General features: G+C 50.0%; 1 protein-coding gene across 7 annotated transcripts in view; it reads right to left on the bottom strand.

Annotated features, from left to right (window-relative positions):
• Positions 1-25379, bottom strand: part of KLHL13 (kelch like family member 13) — a 119738-nt gene that overhangs the window by 43461 nt on the left and 50898 nt on the right. The window contains exons 1-2 of one of the 7 annotated variants that reach the window (XM_031945113.1): positions 3312-3665; positions 1799-1914 (exon numbers count right to left, since the gene is read on the bottom strand). The exons of 3 other annotated variants lie outside the window; for them this stretch is intronic. In XM_031945113.1, the coding sequence (XP_031800973.1) occupies positions 1799-1896 (98 nt within the window). In that variant the 5' untranslated portion in view covers positions 1897-1914; positions 3312-3665. Of the gene's footprint in view, positions 1-1798; positions 1915-2341; positions 2775-3311; positions 3666-25379 lie in introns of those variants that run through there. 3 more of the 7 variants (XM_031945110.1, XM_031945111.1, XM_031945116.1) reach the window with 3 other exon arrangements.

Here is a 25379-nt window from a genome sequence, read left to right as displayed (position 1 = left end):
TTTGATATTCTACAGATGTGCTCCCCCTGTGCGGCAATCGGCACACGGGAGCCGGGCTGTTTCCCTCGGCTCGGCGGTCCAAGCCACTTCCCTGCTTTCCCCAGGGTCAGAGAAGCCGACGCTTAAGCAAACCGGGGAATTCGCAGGGAGATGCTGAATCTGGTCGGACCCGACTGGACAAATAATACAAAGAGCACAGTACGATTTTTTTAAACTGCTTAATTTTTCTCCGATCTGGCAGGAGCATTTAAAAAATCAGCTGCCCATTTCATTTTGAGGGGAGCAATGCAGGAATCAGAAATCAGGAGTCTCTCAGATGAAATCAGAATTACTGATTTTCATGCCCTCTGGAGAAGTTTGGCTTTGGCCTGCCCTGGCCACTTTGGAATAGTCACATCTGATTAGCTCAGGGGTGTCTTGTACACTGGAGCAAACACACACACACACACACCCACACACACATATACCCCGTTGAGGACATTTCAAACCCCCACCAACCTGTCACTTTCCTCTTTTCCCACCACACTGCAATAACTCTGGGGCTTATTTTTCCCTCAATGAAGCGCATCATTTTAAGAAGAGAGCAAAATCATTTTCACATATGTTCAAGTGGAATACCTTGAAATATCTGAGAGAAAAGATGAATAATCTGCTAAGGAAAATCTGGGAGAAGCCGGGGCCAGCAAGCCTGCCGAGTGACACCAATTCCCTGCTTCCACGACCCGAGGGGGGGACCTGCCAAGCTGAAAATCTCAAGCTGAGCCGAGCCTCGGCAAACGGCAGCAGCCGAGGGGCTTCGGAGCATCCCTCCGATCAAGATGTTACTGACCATCCATGCCCCAAAGAAGAGGGAAAGCAGGGAGACAAGGCTGCCAGGCAGAAGCCCCGGCTCCTCAAGCTGCTGCTCCTGTCCCTCGATCGTCAGTGGGCACGGCCATCCGAAACAGCCACGGCAAACATACCCGAGTTTTGATTCCAAAGCCATCTTTGTAACTGAAGGAAGAAAAATCTGAAAAGGGCAAGCTTCTCCTCCCCTCCTCCACCCGTGGACGGGGCAGAAAAAGAACAGTTGGTTATGCTTCCTGGCTTTTCTTTTTTGCAGGCAGAGCTGTGTGAATAAAACCCACCAGACCAATGTTTTAATTAAAAAACCAAACCAAACCAAAACCTCCACTAAGCCATCCCCAAACCCTCACGAAATGTTTATTTCCGATCAATTCGGTCTCCCAACATCTATACCGCCGGTGTGTCGGCCCGGCACAAGCACAACTGGGTAGACAGAGCCTCGATGCCCCAACCTCACACCTCGAGGCTTTCGGCATCACGATTGCAAATTGAGCGAACTTGGAGAGCTGCACCACGGCAGAGCCAGGCAAATGCGTCTCCCCCGTTAGAGCAGCACTACCCGTTCAGGGGAAAGAAAGCTCGCTTTCTCCCGACCCGCATATGCCTTTGCCGGAGACTGTGAAATGCTCCGAGGCCAGGAGGCATCCGGAAAGCGAGCGCCAGACCAGCGGCCGTCGGCGCTTTAGCACAGACACGGCCCGGGAGGCACGGGGGGCTCCCGGCCCCTCCGAACCCCGAGCGGCTTTACAGATCCATGAGAACTATTCCAGGTGGGCTCGACCCGAGAGCGTCTGACTAGCCCCGGAAAACACTCCGCACTTGGAAAGTTCAAGTGGTCCGGAGGCAAAGCCAAGCTAGGGAGAGTGTGCCTGTGCCTGCGTCTCTGGAGAGAGAGCGCCCGGCTCGGGAAAGCGGTCCCACCGGAAGCCCCCGCTCGCTCGCTCACACTTACATGTACGCCGGCGAAAGTGGCGATGACCTGGAGGTTTTAAGCACAGGAACTGGGAATTTCCAGATAGCCGGAGAGCTGGTTTTCCATTTCAAAGGCATGTTGTTGTCACCACGGTACTACAATAACAGTAAACAGCGTTTCCATAACACAGCCCCAACTAGCACTCCTTCCCCTGCCAGAGCCGCCGCCGCTGCTGCCGCCGCCGCCGCCACCGCCGCCGCTCCAAGGCAGCCAGAGATGCTGCCGGCGCCCTCGGACCGGGGCTCCCAGCCAGCCTCCTCCTGATGCCGGCCCGACTGAGCCGCCGCCGCCGCCGCCGCGGCAGGGAGAGAGCCGCCTCTTGGGGAGCTCCCGATGGCGCTTCAGTTAAGCGAGGCGGCTCGGCTGGGCTCGGCTGGGCTCGGCACCGGGCAGAGCTGGCCACGCCGCGGCAGGAGGGCTCGGCGAGCCTCCGCTCTCCCTCTAACCTGATTTCTGACCAATAGAGGCAGGAAAAAAGCAGGACGGAGGGGGACCGTCGGCCAAAGGAAGCCAGGCACCTACCTACTCAGAATGCACTTGTCATCCTCCGAACAATCCTCCTGCGAGCTGCAACAATACAAGTGGGCTAGTAAGCTCAGCATAGCCTCGGGCCACCGCGGGACGGCCGAGCCGGGCGGAACTGGCAGAGCTGGGCAGAGCTGGGCAGAGCCGGGCTACCAAATGCAGCAGCGGCTGCCGGGGCGCCTCGTATGTGAGCTCTGAACGAGCACCCCGCCTGCCTATGCCATTAAGGAGAGCGCCCAGCGCCCCGGCGCCCGTCCTCCGCATCCATTGTGCGACCGAGGCCAAGTGCGGGCGGCCCGCCCCCCGGCCCCTGCCCGGGTCTGCGCCGCATGCCCAGCTCTCCGCCGTTCCGGCCGGGGGCTCTCCTCCGCCCGGGCTGATCCCCGAGCAGGACGAGCCCCCACGCCCGCATCTGACAACATCTGGGGCAGTCTCGCGGACCTCCCTCCCTCTCTCTCTCTCTCCCTCCCCCTCCCTCCCTGTCTCCCTCCCCCCTTCCCCACCTGCCTGTCTACCTCCCGCAGCACAGCGGCAGCAGCGGCAGCGGCGGCAGCAGCCCCAGGGCTCTGCCCCTAACACCTCAATGACGGGACCCTGCCCAATTCTAGGACAATCCCCTCTCCCCCTCGGCCGTGACCCCACCCCCCACCCCACCCCCAAATCGTAGCCTGCCCAGGGGAGAGGGGAAGGGGAGGCAGGGGAGCCCACCCGACAGGCAGCCGCTGCCCTCGAGCAGGTGGCTACCAGGCTGGGAGGGCAGGGGGCAGTACAGAGACGGGGTGGGAGGCAGGCGGGGCAGGGGGGGCAGGGAGGAAGTGGGGGAGCAGGGATGGTGAAAGGGCAGGAGGCAGGCAGGGCAAGAGGGATGGAGAAAAGGAGGGAGGGAAGGGGGAGGGAGGGGGCAGGGAAGGAGGAAGGCAGGGGGCAAGGAGGGGAGGGGGAGGGGGAACGGGAGCCAGCTGCTGACCTCCAAGGCAGGCTGGGCAAGGCGGCAGCGGCGGCGGCGGCGGGCAGGGCGGGGGCAGCACAAAGAACAGCTCCTCCGGGGGCGGCTCTGCTCCCTTACTCCTCGCAGGCTCCGGCTGCGCTCAGCTCAGCTCCAGAGGAGCGCCCGCCCGCCTACGGGAGGGAGCCGGGGTGCAAGGAGCGGGCCGCTGCTGTGGCGGCTGCCCGGCGGGCTCTGGGCCACTTCCTCGGCACACGGCTGCCCCAAGGAGAGCCGCCCGCCCGCCCGCCTGCCCCACGGCTGCCGCTGCTGCCACCTCTGGCGGTGCCGCCCGTGCCTGTGCCTTCGCTGCCCCCTCTCGCGGTGCCGCCTGTGCCTCCTCTGCCGGTGCCGCCTCTGCCAACGCCGCCGCCGCCGCAGCGGCTGTGCCAAGCGAGGTGAGCAGAGCCAGCGGTGCCCACGGGGGGCTCGGGGCTGCAGCCCTCCCCTCCCTGAGCCTCAGTTTCCTCCTCAGTCAAAATCAGTCCTCCCCAGTCGGGTCCAGATCCGGCTGCCAGACACCGGGGACCTCGCCACACCTTTAGGAGTCTGGGGTGCCAGGTCTCAGTGTCCCCGGTGGGAGCCGGAAGGAAAGTGAGACTGCTAGCGCTGGAGATTTACAACTGGGGCGCAGCTTGGAGGGGATGGAGTCTAAACCCGGCCGTTACAGATGAGGAAACTGAGGCCCTCCCCCTGCCCAAGGCGCGCTGGCCGCTAAGTGGCAGAGGAAGCCGTGAGCCGGGGCCTGCCCGCGCTCCCCACTCTCGCACACCAGCAAGTACCGAGGGGGCCGCGACAGGGCCAGGTTCAAGTTGGTACCCAAAGGTCAAAGTGGGCTTCCAGCGAAAATGGGCTTTGACTTACTTTCTCCAATTATTTATGAGCTGAAGATTGGAGCTAATTAGGGGGGGGAGGAGGAAGGGGAGGGGAAACGCTTTTCTCATACACATTTTAAAGACACAGTTGAAGTGCTCGCTTAGCACAGACCCAATGGCTACTCCCAAAACGGGCCGAGGGCTCACTCACAATCCCCAAGCGGCCCCCCAAGGGCTACTGGACGCCTTCCGGCCAGAAAAACCAAAGCGGACCCCAGAGCCGGTCCTTGGGAAGCACAGTTCCTGACCAGGAGGGAGGCAGGAGCAAGCACCAGGCCCCATTCAAATTCACCTTAATCCAATCCCCACAGCCCTGCTCCCAACCCCAAAGCAGCCCCTTCCCCCCCAGGAGGGGATTCTCAGGAGGAGAGCTCCTCCCAGCAGCGCCCTCCTCTCCCCCACTCAAACTCTGGAAGGAACTGGGAGGGGAGGGCAGAAGCCCCACTGGGACTCCCAGATGTCTTTTACTGCTCAAAAGAAATTACAGGAGGGAGGGCCGGAGGCACAGGTGACCCAACCTAAGGCAGGAGGAACAGCATTCTGCGGGGGTAGGGGGGGGGAGACTTCCCAGGTTCCTCTCTGGGGCAGAACTGCCTAGCACTAGCAATGTTCCCCACATAAATCTCACTCATTTGCTGCTCAGGCCTGTTTTCGGCACCCAATGCACCAAAGCTCCGGGGAAGAAAAGCCCAGTGCTAAGAGCTCTCTCTGATGGAGCCCTTCCTTTCGAAGAGGAGGAAACCGAGGTCCCAGCCGTGCCCGCCCACCAGGGCCGTCTAGCCCCCTTTCCCGAGTATGCCACAGAACACTGGCCTCCTCTCCGGCAAGGCACTGATCACAAACACCCACGGTGCGGAGGGAGGTCTCAAAGCAGCCAAAGCACCACGATGGAGAAGGGGGGAGGGCACGGAGCCAAGTCTATGGGGAAGGGAAAGACGGAAGTCACTGGAGGAAGGGCAGTGGAGGACACTGGGATTATTCAAAGGAGCTCTCAAAGTTAGAGCTGCAAGGGATCTGAAATGGGAGTTCTCAGGTCCAACCTCCTCGATTTACCCACCAAGCCCAGGGACCCAGTTAAGAGAACACACAAGAAGCAAGTACCTGAGTCATGACTTGAACTCGGGTCTCTTTCTGACTCCAAGCCCAAAGTTCTGCTTTTCAAAACTTTCAATGGTAGAAAATGCTACTGTGTCTGGCACGCCAGTATTTTCTTACTCTTTTGGAGCAGCAGGCTTCAGGGCATAATCCTCAAACTTGGCCTCGGTGTGCAATGGCCAATCCTGGCTCCCAGAATCCATCCAGTTTTCCCAGAATCCCCAGTCCTCCCACCTCCTCGGGGAGGCCGACGCACTCCACGGGTTCTCCGGGTCTGCTTTTCCCCAGACCGAACAGCTCAGAAACATTACCGTGGCCCCACAGAACTCCTTCATCCCTCTCATTTTCTTAAGCCGATCTCAATCAAATGAACTGAGGGAGGCCCGACTTGCTGGGTCCCTCTGAAGCTTAGCCTCCTCCTCAAGCACATACTACAGTTTGAGCAACACCAAGTTACAAGCAGATCAACATTATTCTCAACATCCAACACCTCGTCTCAAAGTTCCCTGTCTGCTCTCTCCTGTAGACGGTGATCGGGCTGGCTCCTCAGGGCAACCTCACCCCCTCCGAATGTGGCCTCTGTGGCCTTAACTCTACCAACTGGCCTAAGACTTCCTTCTTGTACTTAGCCAAAAGGATAAGGCCTTTTGGAGGCTTGGAAACGTCCCTGGCCTATAATTAGCCTCTCTCCAGTCTCACAGGTATACCACAAACTTGTTTAAGGGACTCTTCCTTCTCACAGCTTAATGATAAACTTCAGCCTTAATGGATGGGCCTTCCCTTCAGGAATTCAGATGGTGACCCGTACACACAGTCTCTTAGTCCACATGATTTTTGTCCACCTGTCTCTTGAGATTCTCCCAAGGAGCCACCTGATGCGATGGGGATGGGGAGGGGAGCCAGCCTTCCCACTGTCTGGCTGTTTTCACTCACGCTTTCTGGTTTACCACAGCTTTAGTGACATCGTTACCCCCAGTTTCAACCTGGTGCCATTCGAATGCCCAAGGTTTGCTGGGTCCCGTGACAGAGCATGAGCGCATCTATGATCACAAGGGTTGGTTTCTGGAAGCAAAGGACTAAACCCAGAGGGCCCAGGAACAGCAGGGCTCTCTCCTCTCCTCCTTTAAACCTTAAACTGACACAGGCCAGGAGCCAACGACGGCCACAGTCCACAAACCAGATCCGGTGACCGGCCTACTCCTTTTAAGAACACATACATATAAACGCTAAGCTGGGTGATCAGAGGCCCAAAGGCCCACCACAGCACTGGCAGAACATTAACTCATCGCTTAGAAATACCTACTAAGCTAAATACCTACTAAGCTCGTTCTCCACCTCCCATACACCTGAGCCTGAGGTGGGAGCTAGGTCTGGGTCCTCATTCACAGACATATGTGGACCTTTCCATCTCCTGGCTCCCAGGGGAGAATCCCAATGAACACAATTGAAAGGGACCGAAGGGATCTACTGTACTCTAGCATTTGACAGAGATCTTTGGCAAGTGAACAACACAGCCATCTTCTGAAGATCTTCAAGAGCAAGCTGGACGACGGAGCACTCTACGGGTATGTTGCGGAGGGGAGGCCTGCTCAAGCATGAGTTGGACAGGATGGGTTCACACGGTCCTCCCCGTTCAAGGATGCAGCCAGTCACCAGCCTGAGCTAACTAAACAAAATCACTCCACACCTAAAAGGGCAAGGGCTCTGCTAAATCATTACGCTGCTGGGTCTATCTTCTATTCTTCTGTCCATGTTCCTTTTCTACCCGGGAAGTTTTTCAACCCTGTAAAAGCTCAGCTTCCTGAGGAAAAGAGGGAGTCGAGCCTTCTGGAAGCAGGTCACAAGTAGCCCTACCCAGAACACTACATCCCATGGCGACCCCCAGACTCCTCTAAAAGAGCCTGGGATTGTGGTCGGCTCAAGGGTCCACTGCACTGATAATGTAGATGATTAGTAAGGAATATGAAAGAAAAGTCAAAGGGTTCAATTTTGTAAAATCCAAAGGTCTCCTACGATCAATGCAGAACAACCACCTTTACTCCAAGGGGGGAAGGGGCATCTGTTTCTTTCTTATCAGAAACAGTACCGGTGAACACATGAGACTTGGAAGAACTTGTACACCAGATCCTTTCCTTGCTGAATTTTTCACAACGTAACCAAATCAAGCAAATGAGCTGGAATTGTGCAAGGCAATAAATGCTTCCTTTCGATGACTTTTTATAAATGACCACCGGATCTTCCATGCCTCACAAGACACGTTTATTTGGAACTAAGTCAAATCATATGTGTTCCAGGGAGAGCTCAGAGCCCCCCACCCAATAGGAGGGCTGAATTTTCAATCCTCACCTAAGGATGTATAAATGCCTTGTCCCACCTCTATTTCAGAGGGAAAACCCTCTCATTTGGAGCAAAATGGAAATTCTCAACTGTCTGAAATGTAAGAAATTTCTTTTGCTAAACAACCTGTCCTTAACTCAATTTTTCTAGTCTAACTATATGGCCATCATGCACCCAACAGCGTCTTTTAAAAAACATGCTGTGATCAGATACTATTTCTCCAAATCCCTTTCCCCCTTTCATAGCTCCGCTCCAATCCATAATCACAGTTCACAAGAGAACACAAAGCCACATATCCAGACATCTCTTGACACATACCCAAACAGGAGCATAGGCACAAGTATGACAAGGTAGGAGCCATCAGTCAGAATCTAAAAGGAGAAAGATATATCTCACTTCCGTGACAGTGCTAGAAGACCAAAGAAGAAGGAATGGCAAAACATCAGTGATGATTAAAGACAAGCTCAGGGGTTCATTGGAAAAGGGGAAGGAATGGATGTTAAAAATGGAGCACAAAATACAGGAAGGAAAAAGAACAGAGGTAAGAAATGAGCAAGGTTGGATGGCCAAGGCGGGAGAAGGGACAAAGCTACAGAATGCGAATGGCCAGGAGAACAATAAGACCCCAGGTGCTGAGGAGATAATCTCCTATATCTTCTTCCACTTCTTGCTGTGTCATTATGGCTAGAGGAAGCAGTGGCTGAAACAAGAACCTGTATGAAGACAGCTTATCACAAAACCATAGGAATTAGCATTTCAAGTGACAAATCCCTGAGAACATTCTCTATCACCTTTTCAGACCCCTTCGGAAATAGGCCAGGTCAAGCATGTAGTATTCCCTACCTCACCCCGGGAGGCTGCTGAGAAGGTCACAGCAGGAAAGTGGCTGAGAATTTCGGGGAGCTGCCCTTGGCCAAGACTACCAGAGGAAGAGGCCAGGCTTAAAGGGTCGCAGTAGCTTCTGATGGCAGTATAAAAAGTCTATTTTCTTCACCTATTCTATGTTGAAAAATCATCTGAGCACTCCAAAGAGCTGATAAAGATGAGAACTTTTCTATTCGTGAAGGAAGATAAAAACTGAGTTGGCTAACACAGCCCATTCTCAACAGTTTCTCTCAATCTGACTAAAATGGTTCACTTAATCTTTATTTAAAAAAAACTCCTCCTAAATCCAGATGACTAGATTTTGCATTATATAAATGCAACTTCAGTTTTCTAGGCAGCTTAAAGAATGGGAATCCCAGTGAATTTCTGATCAACTGGGGATTCATTACACAGAAGGTCTTTCTATTACAACTTTTTTATTTTTCAAAATCTTTTTAAAGTAAAAATTGATCCACTTTCCCAGGACACCAACAACTAAAAACTCCGTCTCTCTTTGATCACGGAGGATCATTCTGTGTTCAGGGCAATAGTTCTGAACGTGATTACACATTGTCCTTCGCACTCAAAGACGAGAATGGCATCACTATTCAGGGTCAATGTACAGGGTACCCTTCTGCGGCCGATCAAACCACCACAAGCTCCAAAGGTTGTATCACAGGTCAGGCATAAAGAGTCCACATGAACATTTGGAGCAGAGATGTTTCTAAATTTGTGAATCTCACGTTTCTTCTGAGCTACTGCTCTTTTGTGTGGACATGCTACGCTGGGCCATCCTGTGCCACTGTCTGCTGTGTCACAAGTCAATTCCAAAGTTCTTCAGGAAAACCTTGAGAATGTCCTCGTATTCCTTCTTCTCATCCCGGGGTGAGCCCTTATCCTACGTGAGTTCTCCATACAATAGTCTTTGAAGTAAATGTACCCTTGACATTCGAACCCATCGGAGTTGTGCTGCTCTCTGCAGTGGAGTTGGAATGCTTCAGTTTAGCTCAAGAAAGGCCCTTCAGAGTCTAGTATCTTCTCCTGCCAGGGGATCTTCAGAACCTTCTAAGACAATTCAAATGGTAGCGATTTCGTTTCCCAGCATGGGGCAGGCAGACTGTCCAGGTTTCACAAGCATGCAACGATGAGCTTAGCACAAGGCTCTGTAGACCTTCAGTTTGGTAGACACCTAACGCCTCTCCTCTCCCACTTCCTTCGGAGCCTCCAAAACCCTGAGCTAGCTCTGACAATGCATCAACTCATCAACCGGAATAGATACTGCCAAGATAAGTGAACTTATCCACAGCATTCACAATTTCTCCTTTCACGGTATATTAGACGGCAGAGAAATCATGGTTGTTAGCATTATTCTTCTTCTCTTCCCCGCTTTTGAAGATTCATAAGGAACCCATCCTGGGATCTCCTTCTCTGGCCATTATTCTGTACATGTCAATGTTTGGCAGATAGGAGAGCACAGGTGGAGAAGATGGCGTCAGCTTGGCATCGAGTAACAGCACTGTTATGGCCTCTTTTCTTCCCCAGGCTCCCAGAGGGCACCTTCGGGACAATTCTCAGAGAACATGGGGCTGCCACAGGACCGGCCCACATTTCACCTTGTTTCTAATTCTTCACTCCTGCTTCAGCTCTTTCATTCCACGTATCTGGGAGAGTCCAAGCATGTGGCTACTGGCGGGGACTCCTAGGGCTCTTTTTCAAGGAATCGTAGAGTATCTGTACTAAGGGCCCTGGATCACTTAACCCAATCAACCTTTGCAGATGGGACAATTGAGGCCATGCCATCACTTGGTTTGCCCGTGTTTTCCTCTGTTCTTATAGTCCACTTTTAGGACTAAGGGGAAAAAAGCCAAAGACCTGGGTTCAGATTTCATCTCTGCCACTGGTTAGAGAAGCAGCAAGGTGTGGTAAAGAGAGCAACCTTGGGTTCAAGTCCCACTTCTGCCAGATACTAGTTGTGTAATCCTAGACAAGTCATTTAACCTGAGCTCAGTTTCCACATCTGGAAAATAAGGTGTAATTAAGTTAGCTTCAAAGGTTCTGTCCGGATCAAAATCCATGATACTATGATTATTGTAGGTTTTACGCTAATTAAAGACAATTTGAAAATTCAAAACAATGTACTTTTTGGTTACAGTAAGCATAGACATCTGCTGAATCATCCAGAGTACAGAAGTTTGCTGCTTTAGTAAATCTGTTCCTTGGGGTCAGGGCAGTGTATCTTCCTTTAACTCCTCAACTGAACAGAAGAATCCTGTCAATCATGTTCACATGTATTTTTTCCCATTCATTTTAGTAAATAAAATGAGCCACCAATCAACGTTTCGTTTTCTGCAGAAGACTATGGGAGGAAGACAAAGCAGAAGTCCTCATAACCAAGTCAGAGACCTGACCCGTAGGTTTTCAAATCACTGGATTTTGAGACATCACAGTCGAGAACAAAACTCTACCCCCATCTAGACCACACGTTGGCCAAGTCCCAAATGAAGTGTCGACTGAGGCCCCCAGCTCTTCAGTGGGGAAGCCTGCTTGGCTTGGACTACCATGTTAGGAGGGTCCCACCTTTACTCCCAGCTCCTCTGTCTACTCTTCTCCACTTCTTTACAATTGCCATACCTCTGGCCCCTTCTAGCTCCCCTTTCCCCATGAGAATGTAAGCCTCTTGAAGGCCTGGATGGCCTAGCATGCATCTCTAAGAGCAAAGCGACTGGCCTATCTTAGCCCTCAATCGATGTCATTTTCTCTTATCCATCCAATCCCTAGACCCTAAGATGGAAATATCGCTCCCAGCCCTGCCTCCCTCCTAGGTGCATGGTTCAAACAAGAGAATGCAAGCTACGCGGAGGCACTCTGGAGAGATAGAGGATGCTCGTACTTATTCTGGAGCCCATGCTGGCTAACCCCAGGATTATACTTCCAAGCTGCTGAGATGTCACCAGCCCTGTACACAAGTCTCAGCTTTCACAGGACCAGGAAAAGGCCAGTCCCACACACTGAAACACAAATGATAAAAACAAAGGCATTTGCTTCTTTCTTAGCGACATGGCTATGCTGTCCAAATGAACATACTCACCATGTTTTTGAGAAATCTAGGAAGAACTATAATGCACTGTTCAGTTTCCATTCTAATAGCACCCCAGAAAAAACATGCAAAGGTACATGCAGGCCTAGGCCATTTCGGCAACCCTGACGCTCAGTTTTGTTCAAGCGGAGATGCTCGTTAGAAAAGTCACAACATGCTTGCTTTGGCTATGCTGATCAAGGCCAAGGGATTCGCCCGAAAGAAACTGAGCATGAATTGTGGGTTTTCAGAGACTATGTTGGTAACTAAGTTGGCTGAAGGGTCTTCGGGGTAGTATTTTCACTTTGCAATCCCCCATTCTAACTGGCAACAACACGACAGAAGGCCCAAAGCCAACTCTGGTAAGCCGGTGCCTCTCTTCCCAAAACTGCCTGGGACATCGGCCTCTTCTTGGACATGAAACATCAAGCAAACCAGGAGGACGCTGTTGAGCTACACACTCCAAGCTGTGCTCTTGATGGAACTCAAGGGACTTGCCCAGGCTGATCTTGGAGCTGGGACCAAAGCACGGCCAGGCATCCTCCCTCTCCCTCTGTAAGTTCTTCCCATTGGAGCACATCAGTCCTTTTCTGGAAACTGAGGATTATGGGGGTATGGGGTTGAGGAAATGTTCCTCTGCTACAAGGTAGAGAGGAAAAATTTCTGCAAAAACTGCAGATGGAGAAACCCCAGCAAAAGAGTGACGATAGAGAAGTTCAAGAACCCATGATGACTCCTGAGCAGAACTGACGAGTGAACCAGACCTTCTCTTTTGACCACCATCCTCCTGGCCACCAAAACCCAAGCAACTAAGTCAGCTAACTTCTTGCCCTGCCCTTCCCAGAGGGCCACACACAATGGCGTGACCCTGAAGGGGTCCTAAAGGAAAGAGAAGTTAGCTAGGTTCACTTTGCCTACAGCTATTACAAAAGACAGAATTTCTTTAAAACCCCAAGACCAAAAGGCCTCCCCTCCCCCTTCTTATACAGATTAGTCATAGCGACAATAATGATAACAAGCTTCCCTTGGAGAACCAAGGCAGCAGACTCTCAGAAAGCACTGGCCTCCCATGATTTCCTGCCCTCCAGGCCCGACACACAAAAATACTTAAAATTTGATGTGAAAAAAAGGTTGCCCTTCAGGTCCAGTTGAATTACACATTAGGTGTTGGGATTTCCTGTTAAAAGCTTTCTGAGCTTAGACAGTAAACTTCAGCTGTGTGTGTGGCTATTCAAACATATGGGCATGTGTGTGCATACATGTACACACATGTGAGTATATGCACACGTATGCATACATGCAGCTACGAGTACCAATTCTCATAGAACCTCAGAACCAGAAGAGAGCTCATAAGTAGGTCATCCAAGCCCTGCCTCAGCAGGGAGGACTCTCCTTCCCATAATCCCCAGGAAGCCATTACCAGGTGAGTGGCCGTGCTTCCACCCAGGCAGCCTGGGCCCATTGGGGATAGCTCACAAATGATAACCAGCCTCAGTTGGTCTCTCCTGTCTGTTTCACTTCTTGTTGTGCAGTTGAGCCAAACTAGTCCTATAGCAATATGTGCACGCTTTCATGCATATACACACAAACGTTTGCATATGGACGCACGCAGGTACCCTTCAAATACTTAAAACAGCCCTCCTGGTCCTCCTTATCCAAAACCGCTATTTCTTGTTTAAAAAGGCATCGTATAAACTGAAGAACTATTGAAGGTAGGAAAAGGGGGCACATGACAAGTGTCGGCAGTTCAATTTGAGATCGTGAATCCACGGTGAGATGGGAGAAGGGACTCAGTGCTGGGCACACATCAGGAAGCCCAAAGCTCTAATTCTGCTTCTGAAACTATGACCCTGAATCGGTCACTTCTGCAAGCTCTGGGCAAGCACATGGGACTTACTAAGTCATTAGTGCATTAGCGAAGTATATCTCACCGAGTCCAACAGTAGGCAGGTCTCCAACAACATCCCATGACCCACATCCCACAGTGCTACTGGATATGAATATGTAGAGAAAGTACAAAGGGGACTGGATATGTTACTGAAGCACAAGAGGGCACCTAAGGGGGCAAGGTGCCTGGTACAAGGAGAACAAAGAAGATGCTTGGGTTTTGCCCATCTCACCGAGGTGTCACAGTGTCACCAGTCCCCAGGGCCCCGCGTTCAGTGTCTGGGAACATATCTCTGGTTTGGGCCAAGCTCTATCACAAACAGTGTGACCCTGTGCAAGTCACAATCTCAAGTTTCCTCAACTGTAAAATGGGGATCCTAATGATAACTACATACCAGGGTTGTTATAAAGATCAAATAAGATACATATAAAGCATTTGGCATGATGCCCACCTTTTTTCCTTCCTCCTTCCCTTCCTTCCTTCCCTCTTTTCGGAGAACTTGTAGCAACAACTCTTCCTATGTCATGGGCTGCACAACATTGTGAGAAGCAGAGGAGATCACACATGTATAATGAGTTGGTGAAAATATAAAGTGCTTCTACATCTACAGCATATGTGTATATATATATATATATATATATATATATATTTATATAATATGTATGCATATGTGCACACACATAAAGGTATGCATATGTGCACACACATAAAGGATCAAGTGTTATTAAGAGAAAAGTTTTTTAAGGATTATTCCACTTTTACATCTAAGCACAGGCAACAAAACAGAAGTGAAGCTGCTACAAACACTCGTCCAGGGGGAGCCACAGACGTCTGGGTGGGAGGGGCGCCTACATTTTCAAAACCAATCCCTGCTACACGTGCTTGATGGTATCGGCATCTTCCTCCACCTCCTGACAATGATATTCACTGTAAAGAAAATGGATTTTGGGGACTTCCAAAAACCACACAAAAATCCCAATTTCACGAAAGCCAGACAAAAGACTGACATTATGTAGAACAGTTATTGGTATTAGCCCAAAAAGTCTCAAGCGGCCAAATCGGGGAACAAGGAGATCATTTTCTACAAAGTCTCCAATCTGCCCTTGAAATGCCACTCTCTCCGTCTCCCTTCCTCTCCCACTTGTGCCTGGTCTCTCGTTCTCTCTCCCCCCTCTGTCTTCCCTCATCCCTCTCTCCCTCTCTTTCTTCCATTCCTCTCTCCCTAAATGTCAAATCTTTGCCAATACACTGTTGAGCCACCAAAATCTGAAAGTACATGACATCAAATAGAAGCCTTTGGAGAACAGATGGCTAATGAGCTTCCAGCTCCATTTACTACCAATTTCTGACTTTCTTATCTGCTATATAATTGATAGAAACATGCAAATCAGTCGCTTTCCTCAGAATCAGGATGTGTGTGCGTGCACGCGCATGTCTGTGTACGTATAGGCGTGTGATGTCCCAGCAAGGTCCTTGCCGGGGACCAGTACATCGTCCAGCAGGTCAGCTGACCCACGGCCTCTCGAGAAGGCTGGTTCTAACCCACCTGACAGGCCCTGGGCAGACCCCAGTCCGCCTGTCATCAGTTTTCCCTTCCTAAACTGTCTGCTACTCCTAAAGTACTCCCAACCCATCTCCACAAAGCGGTCCGTGCACTTGGCGGAAAGCAAAGATCCGACATTAACTGCTCACTGCCTTCTCATCTGATCAATGACTTTCTCAGAGCAGACTGCCAGTTTGTTCTGTGAATTTAGGTTTTAACCTTGCAGTGCTTCTGCCAGGCCAGAGATCATCTCATACGAATTAGATGAAGTTCACAAGCGAACCAAAAGCAACACAGTCCCAAGAGGTGCTTGTGAAGATGTTTACGAATATCCTCAGAAATCCAAGCTCTCCCACAGAAAAAGAGATGGCCAATTTCTGGTTTCCTTCCTGGACTGACCGGTCTTGGAATGAGAGGAAAGGGGGAACGGTAATTCATATTATTTCCAGTGTAGTCTCACGTAGTAGTCATCAGACCATCGGCCCCCCACGAGTAACAGGTACAGTGGATCTATTGGATCCTTCAGATCTATTCATTTTCAGCCTGAAGAGCTAGCCCAGACTGAGGACTTCACAAGCCCATCATTGCTCTGGTTAAAAAAGATCATTAAGATCTCTCCCTCCAGCTTCCTTGCCATTCCTCTTAATAGTATACTGCCCTTTGCTTGTGTCTCTAAGAAGACATGAGTCTGCCATCTTCTGGCGCCTCCCAGAACTCCACAGTTCCCTGTCTGCTTCCCCTACAGAGCCATCTGGCTGTGGCTGAAGTTCCATGAGGCCCTTCCAAGCACAGAAAGGACCCTCGGTGCCTTTCTCTTTTGCCCTGCCTCGGGTTTGGGGGCTGGGCCTCTCAACAGTCTAGCAGCCAAGGGAAAGTCACCCGCCAACGGGACTGGGAGCACAAGAACCAAAAAGGGCACAAGAGAACGCTCAAAAATGCAAAGATTACCGAGCGGGAAGGTGGCTGGACTCAGGGTCCAACCTTCCACCGTCTGTCCTGGTAGGGCAGGCCCCATGGCAGGCAACTGTTCCAAAGTGGCAGTAAAGGAAGCTGCTTGTGCTGAGGCACAGTGCCCCCCACCCAGGGCTCTGGGCTGGCATCACAGACTCGGCTCTCCCTGCCACTGCTCTGACCCACTGAAATAGCAGAGGGAGAACCCCGAGTCAAGAACAGTCAGTAGCAATGACTTTGGAATAAGGGCATGGCCACAGGCGACCTAAACCTGAACAAGTAACCTGAAACACAAGCTGACCAGAAAGGGATTTTTCTTTTTCCCAATGTCAGCATGGCTTTAATTCTGGGAACTCTTTTGTCACAGTGACATGCAAGCTCACACACACATGCAACATGTGCACACGCACATGGCTCCCCATAGCCTGTTTTGAAGTCTTGTGGATTCATTAAATGTATCTTGCAACAGCTTATTCCTTTCTCTGCTCACTGGGCCACCCGCCGTGTAGCCCCAAACGAGGCTCCCTCCCTCCATTTTCTCCCACGTCAAGCTACTTGTTTAACTAATCAACTCCAACGTGTACATGGGAGCTATCTGCCCAAGACTGAGTGGATCCTGTCGCCTCCTCCAGCCCATCACCTGCAGCTTCTACAGAATGAAGAGGTAGAAGCGGTCTTAAAGAAACCATTCCTGCAATCCCTCAATCTGAGAAAATAAGAGACTGAGACTCAGAAGTGACTTGCCTGAGATGAGAAGCACACAATGACTGGCACATAGTAGGTGCTTACTAAATGTTTCTCGAATGAGTTTACAAGGTCAGGATTTGAATTCAGGTTCTCGGCCTGTCATGTCAATGTTTCCTGCCTCGATTCTCTCTGAGCATCTCCTGTACATAGAAGCGCCTTTTCCCCGTTTGAGTTTTCTGAGAAACCAACTGCCAAGGTCCCACCACTCCCTTTGGTGACAATGGCAACAGGCCTTGCTGGAGGGATTCAAAGAGCTTGTGATTTTAAGATGGTGCTGGAATCGATATTGCCGAACATTAAGAGGCAGAAAGAGTGGCACCCTGGAGGAAGAGGACATGAGTTTAAAGTTTCCTAGTAGTGACCGGGTGACCTGAGACAAAGGCCTAGAGTTCAGTATATGGAATTGCAGGGAAAGAACACCGGAGCAAGATGTTAGAAGACTTGGGCTTAAGCTTCTGACTCTGTTTTTGGCCAGTCCTTCATTTCTTTGCTTAGTTTTCCTTATCTGCAAAATGGGACTCATGCTTCTTAAGAGTTGTATTGAAGAGAAGCAAGAAAGAAGAGATTTGAGAGTATTTTAGAAAGGATAACGCACTCTCCCTCTCATGTTACCAAAATGCTTTTAGATGAATGGACAAAGCTATAGAAAACACAGCATGTAAAAGACAGAAATGAATCACAGTTCTATTCTAGGATTATCACCAAATGGTCACCCCCAAAGGTTAGCAAATTGCTACCATTGGGGAACCTAGATGCCAAGAGTCATCTGGGAAATGTTGGGGTGTGGCCAGTGATTGATGGGAACCTCCACCAAGGCTCCCTTGGGTCCTGGCCTGGGGTAGGTGATGTTACCTGGGATCTGCCGAGCAGCCCATCCAGGGAAAAGCCGGCAAGGCCCGGTGAGTAGGCCTGATGATGGATTGTTTGACTGTTGCCTGAGGAACAGCCTGGTGAAGGTAAGAAATTGACTGATTTTTGGACACGGGAAGAGGAATCGTCTGGCCATGGCACCTTTCAAAAGTCTAAGTTGACGAGGAGCTGAGATCCATTTGGGTGGAAGAGAAGGAATGGGATGTCTGGTGGTGAGACTCACAGGTCAGTGAAATGGCAGCTGGGAGGGAGGAATCTAAATGTTCCCTTTTCCTTCTTAATTGATTAGTTTCTCCTCATTTGTGAAAGTCATTTAGTTTAGCTCCATATGGTGCCTTTGAGACAGATGTTTTCCAGCTTAATTCTTCTGAAGCGTTAGCTGACCTTCCCAATTTGGGATCCTGGCTTCAGTGTCTCGCTAAATTTCTTGTGCACAACATGTAACGCTCTCTGAGCCAATGCTGACCCCCCATTCAACGCCATGGGCAGTAACAGGAAGGAACGGTTCTTGGTTCTGCTGTAGAACGGGATGGTCCCTACCGGGTTGTCCCTAAAGGACTGATGGACAATGCTGGCTCGTAGAGAGCTGTCCAGGTGACGGCCTGCAGTTTGGAGACCGGGGCTCTCATGTTATTGACTTCTCTTGGTCTCTCATAAATGTCTGGGACACTAGTGGTCTGTTTCAGACCACTGAAAAAGGCAGCTCTCTTTTTGCCTTTAAAAATTAGTGGGGAAAGTAAGAGATCTTTGTATTAATGCTCATATGTGAACGGGGATAATACATGTCAGTAGTGATGTTTCCGAGCAGCCCAGATTTGTAACCTTAGTCCTTATGGTTTGGACTCCACGGAGCTTTTCCAACTGGGCTTTTCCAGCCACTCTGGATCAGTTGTCCTCACTATCTATAATGACCTTAATTTTGCAAGACATGGTGCTTTTTTACGTTCTTTCTGCTGTAAGAGACATAAAGGGAGGAGGCCCTTCTCCCTCAGAGTCACAACAATGACCTGAATGATTGGGCCTGACCCTCCTGAGTGAACTTATGCAGAAAAGAGGAGTTGGTCTGAAAGTCCTTCCAAATCATATGGAAATATATGGAAAAGAAAAAAAAAAAAACTTCCCATTTAAAAAGAACATTTTGGATTTGTTCTGCAGCGTCCAACTCTTTGGGACCCCATTAGAGGGTTTTCTTGGCCAGGCTACTAGAGTAACTTGCCATTTCCTTCGTTTAAGTGGCTTCCAGGAAGTAACTGAGGTGCCATAGTAAACTTAGGTTTTTCTGCCTCTGTCCGCTGCACTGCCTCGACATTGAATTCTACGTATCCCCAGATCATCCCGGAAACCTTGCCTATTCTCCCTTTCTATATTTTGCCTCCTGAGAGCCATCCACTCTTTTTTTCCCTATTTATGTCTTGTTATATTGTGAGCTCTAAGCTATTTCCCTCCTTCTCCTCAACCCTGCTGAGCTTCTCCATTTCACAGGGTAAATCAGTTCATCAAACTCTGGATTGTCTCCATTCACCTACTGCCACCCTAATCCAAACCCAGTCCTCTCTCAAGTGTATTTTTTACAATCAATGCTGTTTCTTAATCTCTGAGCCATTCCACACACATTTGTCATATTCATTTTCCTTGAGATTCCTCTTCTTTCATGACACTTTCTTGTTTGAAAATCCTCGATTCCTCAGTGGCTATAGGAGCAGGCCACAAGTTTCTGCTCCAGCTGATCACATCTCCTTCCTTTCTTCTCAATAACCCATAATCCTTCTCACTTCCAAACCTCTGACACTATCCCAAATGCTCTCTCAAGCCACTTTCTCTTTTTATTCCCACCCTACCACCCACTGTGCAAGGTCTTCCCCAAGTCCTCATCTTATTTATTTCCATAAGGTCTTCCCAGATTCCTCAAGCCTATTCTCCAACTCCAAGAGCACTTAGGGTCTGTCCCATCCATTTGGGACTTCCTCTGCCACTGGCTCATATTGCTCTGCGGTTACTGCACACAGGCCTTGTTTCTCTGTGTTAAAGCGGAGGGCAGGGACCTTCCCTCGGCTTCCTTGCTCTCTAACACTGTGCTGGGCACACAGGAAGCCCTATCAGTCCCGATTACATACAATGGCCATGTGGATTTTACAAGTCTTCAATTTCACTGACTAGAGAAAGAGGAAAAATAATTGGAAAAGGGGAAGGAGGAGATTTCCTCTACTTGCATCCCATCTGTTTTCTTCTAAAATGTAGCATCACTCCTTCAAACCTGAAATATACTGCCAAGTAGCCAGAGTACTAGGGACAGTAGCCCCTCGTTTTCAAATGAAGACATTGAGGCAAAAAGAACCCAGGGGGCCACGACCTCCATCCAAATGGTCCCGATAAAGCTAGCGAGAGAGGAAGACAACTTACTCGGCTCTTACTGGGCAACCAGCCCAGGCCAAATCAGAACGAGACTTAGTCTCTCTTTACAGCAAGCCTTGTTGTGACACAAGGATGGGGGAAGAGGAGATTCAGAGGGGGGGAGCACTGGTAATATAAAAGCATTAACATAAACCCCACAATGCTCTCTGCAATCATTCCCATTAAACAACTGCTCTAACTTGGGATGAGGAAATCCCCAAGTCCAGAATTCAGTTATGACAATCAACAGTCCACTAGATGGAGCCAAGAGATGTGGAGTGAAGTGACCCAGCGGCCTCCCGGCTGCTTCCAGCTGCATCATCCGGGACTAAAATCCTGTGCAGGACACACCAGAGGAGGGAAACGTGTTGGGGATGATGCCCAGGAGCAAACAGAGACAACAAGCGCTTCCAACGTGCCCCTGCCCCCCAAAGGAGGGAGGTGATGAAGGAAACCAGAGTTCAACCATTGGACTCTGGGGGCCCCAGTTTCACAATCAAATCTGAAGAAAGGCCGAGTCCAAAGTCTAAGTCTCTTCCAGGCTTCCTGGGTCCCCACTATTTCCCGGAGCCCTTCCTTCCCCTTGCCCAGAGAGCACAGGTATGTGTTGCCACTGGCACTCCTTAAGAGGAGATCTGGGCATCTCTGCATCCCTGGGGCAGGGGCCCTCGGGCAGAGAAGGAAGCCAGAGGAAGGCCAGAGCAGCTAGACGAGTACTAGCAAGTACAAGCTTTCTGGAGGGAACGGGCTCTTTGAACATGACTCACCTCATGAACATCTCCAACTTTCCAGGGGGCCACAGGGCTGCCCTGCAGCTGGGATGGCACAGATCCCCAGCTTTGCTCCAAGAGCTGCAGCCGGCTGAAGCTGGTCACTGAAACAACACCTCGTCAGAAGGAAGCTGGCTGGCTCGGCTACAGCCATGCTGGTCACCTCAACTGTGATGACGCTGGGAGACTTTTGGGCCAGGGTGACAACAGACTGGCAGCCAGAGGCCACTGCTACTCACAGGATTCAGATTGAGTCGCTAAGAATAAGGCAGTGGGCAAAAGAGACCAAGAGTTGGAAGAGGTAAAAGGATTATGGGAAGATTAATGGGAAGCAAGCTGGAGAAGGAACTGGGACACTAGCATATAGCCCAACAGGTAAAGCCGCCTGCAACTAGAGGAGGGGAGGGGCAAGCACCCCACACAGATCCCCAACAGAGGAGTAATCCTCCCCTGACCTGTCACGCCCACTCTGGTACTGTGGGAGCCACAAGGATCAAAGGGAGCTGGAACGTCACGCCACCTACATCAGAGCAAGAAATCCATAAGCTTACTCTGATCCATTCCCAAGATTCATTGTACTCACTCACCACACACAGGGCCCCGTGCTAAACACGGGGCATACAGACCAGAACTGACATTCTACCGTCTGGATAGTGACACATTTACAGATAGGCCAATACAAGTCACGTGCCAGATAAATACAGAACGACTGGGGCTTAGAGAGAGTGGTGGACTCCAACGCTACCGAAGGAAATAGGGCACTCTGTCCTGGAGTACAAAGCACATCCCATCCACAAACCTCACCCTGAGAAAAGCCTGCCCACTTTTTCCAATAAGCTGCCCACAGAGACTGTAGTCAGCACCCTGGAGAGGCCTCTGGGCCAGGGAAAAGTCAGCAGGGCCCAGCACAATCAACATAAACATATACATTCATTATGCAATCATAAATGCATACAAATATCAATACATAAATACAAAATCATACAATCAATTGTAAACATTCATAAAATACCTGCTATGTGCTAGGTGCTGTGCCAAGCACTGGAAATGCAAAAGAGGCAAAATCTGGTCCCCATCCTCAAATAACAAATGACTCTAAAGGGGAAACCAACAAGTAAACCAATATATACAGCAAGCTCTCTATGGGACCTCGCAACATGCACAGTACAGACCTGCTGCTACCACCATCCCCAGTAGCATCGGTTCGAAACCTTCGCCTTCGGTCCAGGACACCATCGTCCTTACGGTCACACAGGTTGCCAACCTCAAAGACATCTCAGACTCCTCATTGTCCCTCACCTCCTCAACACAGTCAGTTGCCAGGTCCCGTCCATTCGACTGCCACGATATCCTTCTCCCTCCAAACAGCCCCCACTCTATTTGAGATCCTCATCGCCACTAATCTACACGGCCAACTACAATGCCTTCCTCCTTGGGGTCCCTGATTCCCCCTCCTCCCCTCCAGCCCACCCTCCTTCCTAGACGTGCAAAAAGATCTTCCTAAAACATGAAGTTTGTAGCCACTGCCATGCTCAAGAAGTTCCAGAGGTTCCCTTGTACTTCTCACAAAGATACAATCCCCTCTGTTTAGTATTAAAATCCTTCACAATCTGGCACCAACCTTCCTACCTTGCCAGGCTGAGCACCCATTACAGCCTACCCCAAATGGCCCATTTGTTCTTTTCCCATGCCACGCCAGCTCTTCCTCCTCTCTGGGTCCCAGGATCCCCAGCACCCTTCAGAGTTCAGTTCAAGCACAGTCTCCCACAGGAGATCACTGGGATCCCTCCAGTTGCTGGTACTCTTCTGGAAATCTGCCCTATCCCCCATGCCCACTAAAATGTTAGTGAGTTTCTTGAGGGCAAGACTGTGTCCTTTTTATCTTGGAGTCGCCAGCCCACAACTTGGTGCTGAGCACACTGGAGGTCTATTTGTTGAAGGAATATATTTTTATCTCATCACTCTTCTGGTCAAATATTGCTACCAAATCCTCACCATACAGAGATGTATATTCATCTTCTTGAAGGGCTTCAAGGCCTCTTCCAACCACATGACCCCACCTTACTCAGCCAGACTTATTTCCCTCTAGAGACAATCTCTGGCTCACAAACACCCCACACATACAAAGATCGCTCTCCTCCCTCCCCTACCACCTCGAACTCTGTTAAATCTCGGTTTTATTTGTATTTGTATTTGTATCAATGATATTTGATCATGAGAGCTACTGCTAGAAGTAGTTGGTGCTATCCATTTTACAGTTAAAGTAACTGAAGCAAACAGAGGTAAAGTGACTTCCCAAGATTACACAGCTCGTAAGGGTCTGAAATTGGATTTGGATTCGGGTCTTGTGGATCCCAAGGCCGATACTCTACCTGCCGAGGCCTCGCATGTCCCTTCCACACACGTATTCTATGTGCATGGTTCCCTCTTTGCACCAATGCTGTATTTACAGAAGCATGCATTCTAGGTTCAGGGCGGGGGGGGGGGGGGGGGGGGGGATATTCTGCCATTACCCTAGCTAACTCTTAGCAATATCACTACAGGCTCACGAAAATAAAGCTATCGACTACATCTGAATGTGGCTGCTCCCCTGGGGAGCATGGATGCAGATTGGTTAGGAGGGGGCCGAGAGGGGGACCTCCACTAAAAATCTCTTTCCCTAAGTAACTGGCACTTTTCAGCCTGCCTGTTGATTTTTGGTGCTGTTGGAAATTCATCAGTTATCACGTGTCATTTTTGAAACTATGAGGAGTCTCCAACTGGGAAACTATCATGCATTTATATATCACAGATAGTGCAAGTGTCTAAGATGTCTCTGTACCCAACATCAAGCTGAGATGGGGATATTGGCAGGGAGGTCCGTTTTAATTTCAGGAGAGGGAATGGAGATAATTTTGGAGCAGGGTGTACTTTGGAAGGATACTCTAGTACAGGACCCCACCCACCCCCACCCCAGCAAAATGCACTTAAAAGTGCACTTTGAAACTGAACTTATTTTTATAAAGCTTGTGTTTGAGGTCTCCAGCAGATGCAAAGTTGTGAAACTCTTGGAAACTTGCAGCGTTTATTTAAAAAAAAAAAAAACAATCCTAAGCAGACACAGGGCAAATGTCATGAGAAGTGGGAAAAGGCTTTGGGAAAAGGACAAACATGGCTACAAGTTCCTTCTTTTCAGACTTAAGCCAAGTAGAATGAAACAGAAAGCCAAGGACAAAAGCAAGTTTCTGCTTTGTCCACAAATGATGTAAAAGGGCAAAGGAAGGAGGAAGAGGAGGGGGAAGAAGAGGAAGAAGGAAGGATGGAAGATGAAAAAATGGAAAAGGAGAGGGAATGGGGAGAGATAAAAAATAGAGAAAGGAGGGGAGAAAGGAAGAGCAGTAAGATGAAGAGGAGAGGGGAGGAAGAGGAAGGAAAGGAGGAAGGAAGGAAGGGAAGAAGGGAGGGAGGGAGGAAGAGAATGGAGGCAGAAGAGGAGAGGGGAAGAAAGGAGGAAGGGGGAGACAGGAAGAGGGGAGAGGGGGATGAAGGAGAAGAGAGGAAGAAGAGGAAGCACATACTAAGTGTTGAAAGGAGTGCTCAGTTCAATAGGCAAATGAACGCCTTCTCACTAGAGGTAGTTAGTTCTGGTCTTTCCCTGAGCAACTACAAGAAAAACCAAGAGTTTCAAAGGACTGACAACGGCCTCAAGGGCGTCCATCCCTGTGCTGCGCCATGTTTCCAAACCCAGACTTTTTTTTAATGTTCTATGCAAGTTGTTCTTTTCAAACTGACAGAGCCAACTAGGAAAAATCTAAGACAGAATTACTCATCCGGGACCTTTCCTACATAAGTTGGCACCAAATTGTAGCTCAGCATCTGCGGGTTCTAGAACTTCCCAGATGGATCTTTCTTTCAAAAATTTCACACGGGTGCTAATAACGTCAAGCCAGTTACAATTTAGGTAGCTCACTGAAGGGAGGCTGTTTTCATATATAGGAAAAGTATCAGCCACAGAGCTGAGCCCGATCTGGGACGGTGGAGCCCTGGGGCAGCTTCCTGGGCAAGGTTCTCAAATGGAGGCCTGCTTGGTCAGGACACAGGTGATCAAGTAATTCTCAATCCCCAACTAGACATAGTTAACAGACAACCAGGTGCTAAAAAGAAATGCAGAGACATGTCTTTACCCTGTCACCCTAGCGATGAAGGCCTTCCACTGGCTGGCTCCAGCCCCTTTTCCAGATTTCCTTCCCATCATCACTCCCCTTTACACCCTCATTCTGGTTAAAGTGGCCTGCTAGGTGACCCTCCCTGGCCCCTTCTGTACTTTCTCCTAGGCCGGCCCCTCTGCTGGCCACCTTCCCTCCTTAGTCTACAGTCCGGGGACTGTCTCCCACATGAAGCATCTCCTGATTCTTTCCACCTCTCCTCCCCATCCCCACCTCCACCCTGTCCTCAAAATACTCCTGACTTCTCTGGGACCAGATGTCCATGATGTTCCATGGCTTTAATGAGCCCAAGCAGCTCCCCACAAAACAAGCTCATCTTTTTAACAGGACTCTTTCTGGTGAGCACCCCAGAATCCCAGTCTCACAAAATAAATGAGATTTGCCCGGCATCTCAAAGGAGGAGGGAGCAGAGCACAACATGGCGCCAATGAAGAAGTA

This window comes from Sarcophilus harrisii, chromosome X, assembly GCF_902635505.1.
Source record: "Sarcophilus harrisii chromosome X, mSarHar1.11, whole genome shotgun sequence".
Lineage (NCBI taxonomy): Eukaryota > Metazoa > Chordata > Mammalia > Dasyuromorphia > Dasyuridae > Sarcophilus > Sarcophilus harrisii.
This window is presented reverse-complemented; position numbering and strand designations above follow the sequence as displayed.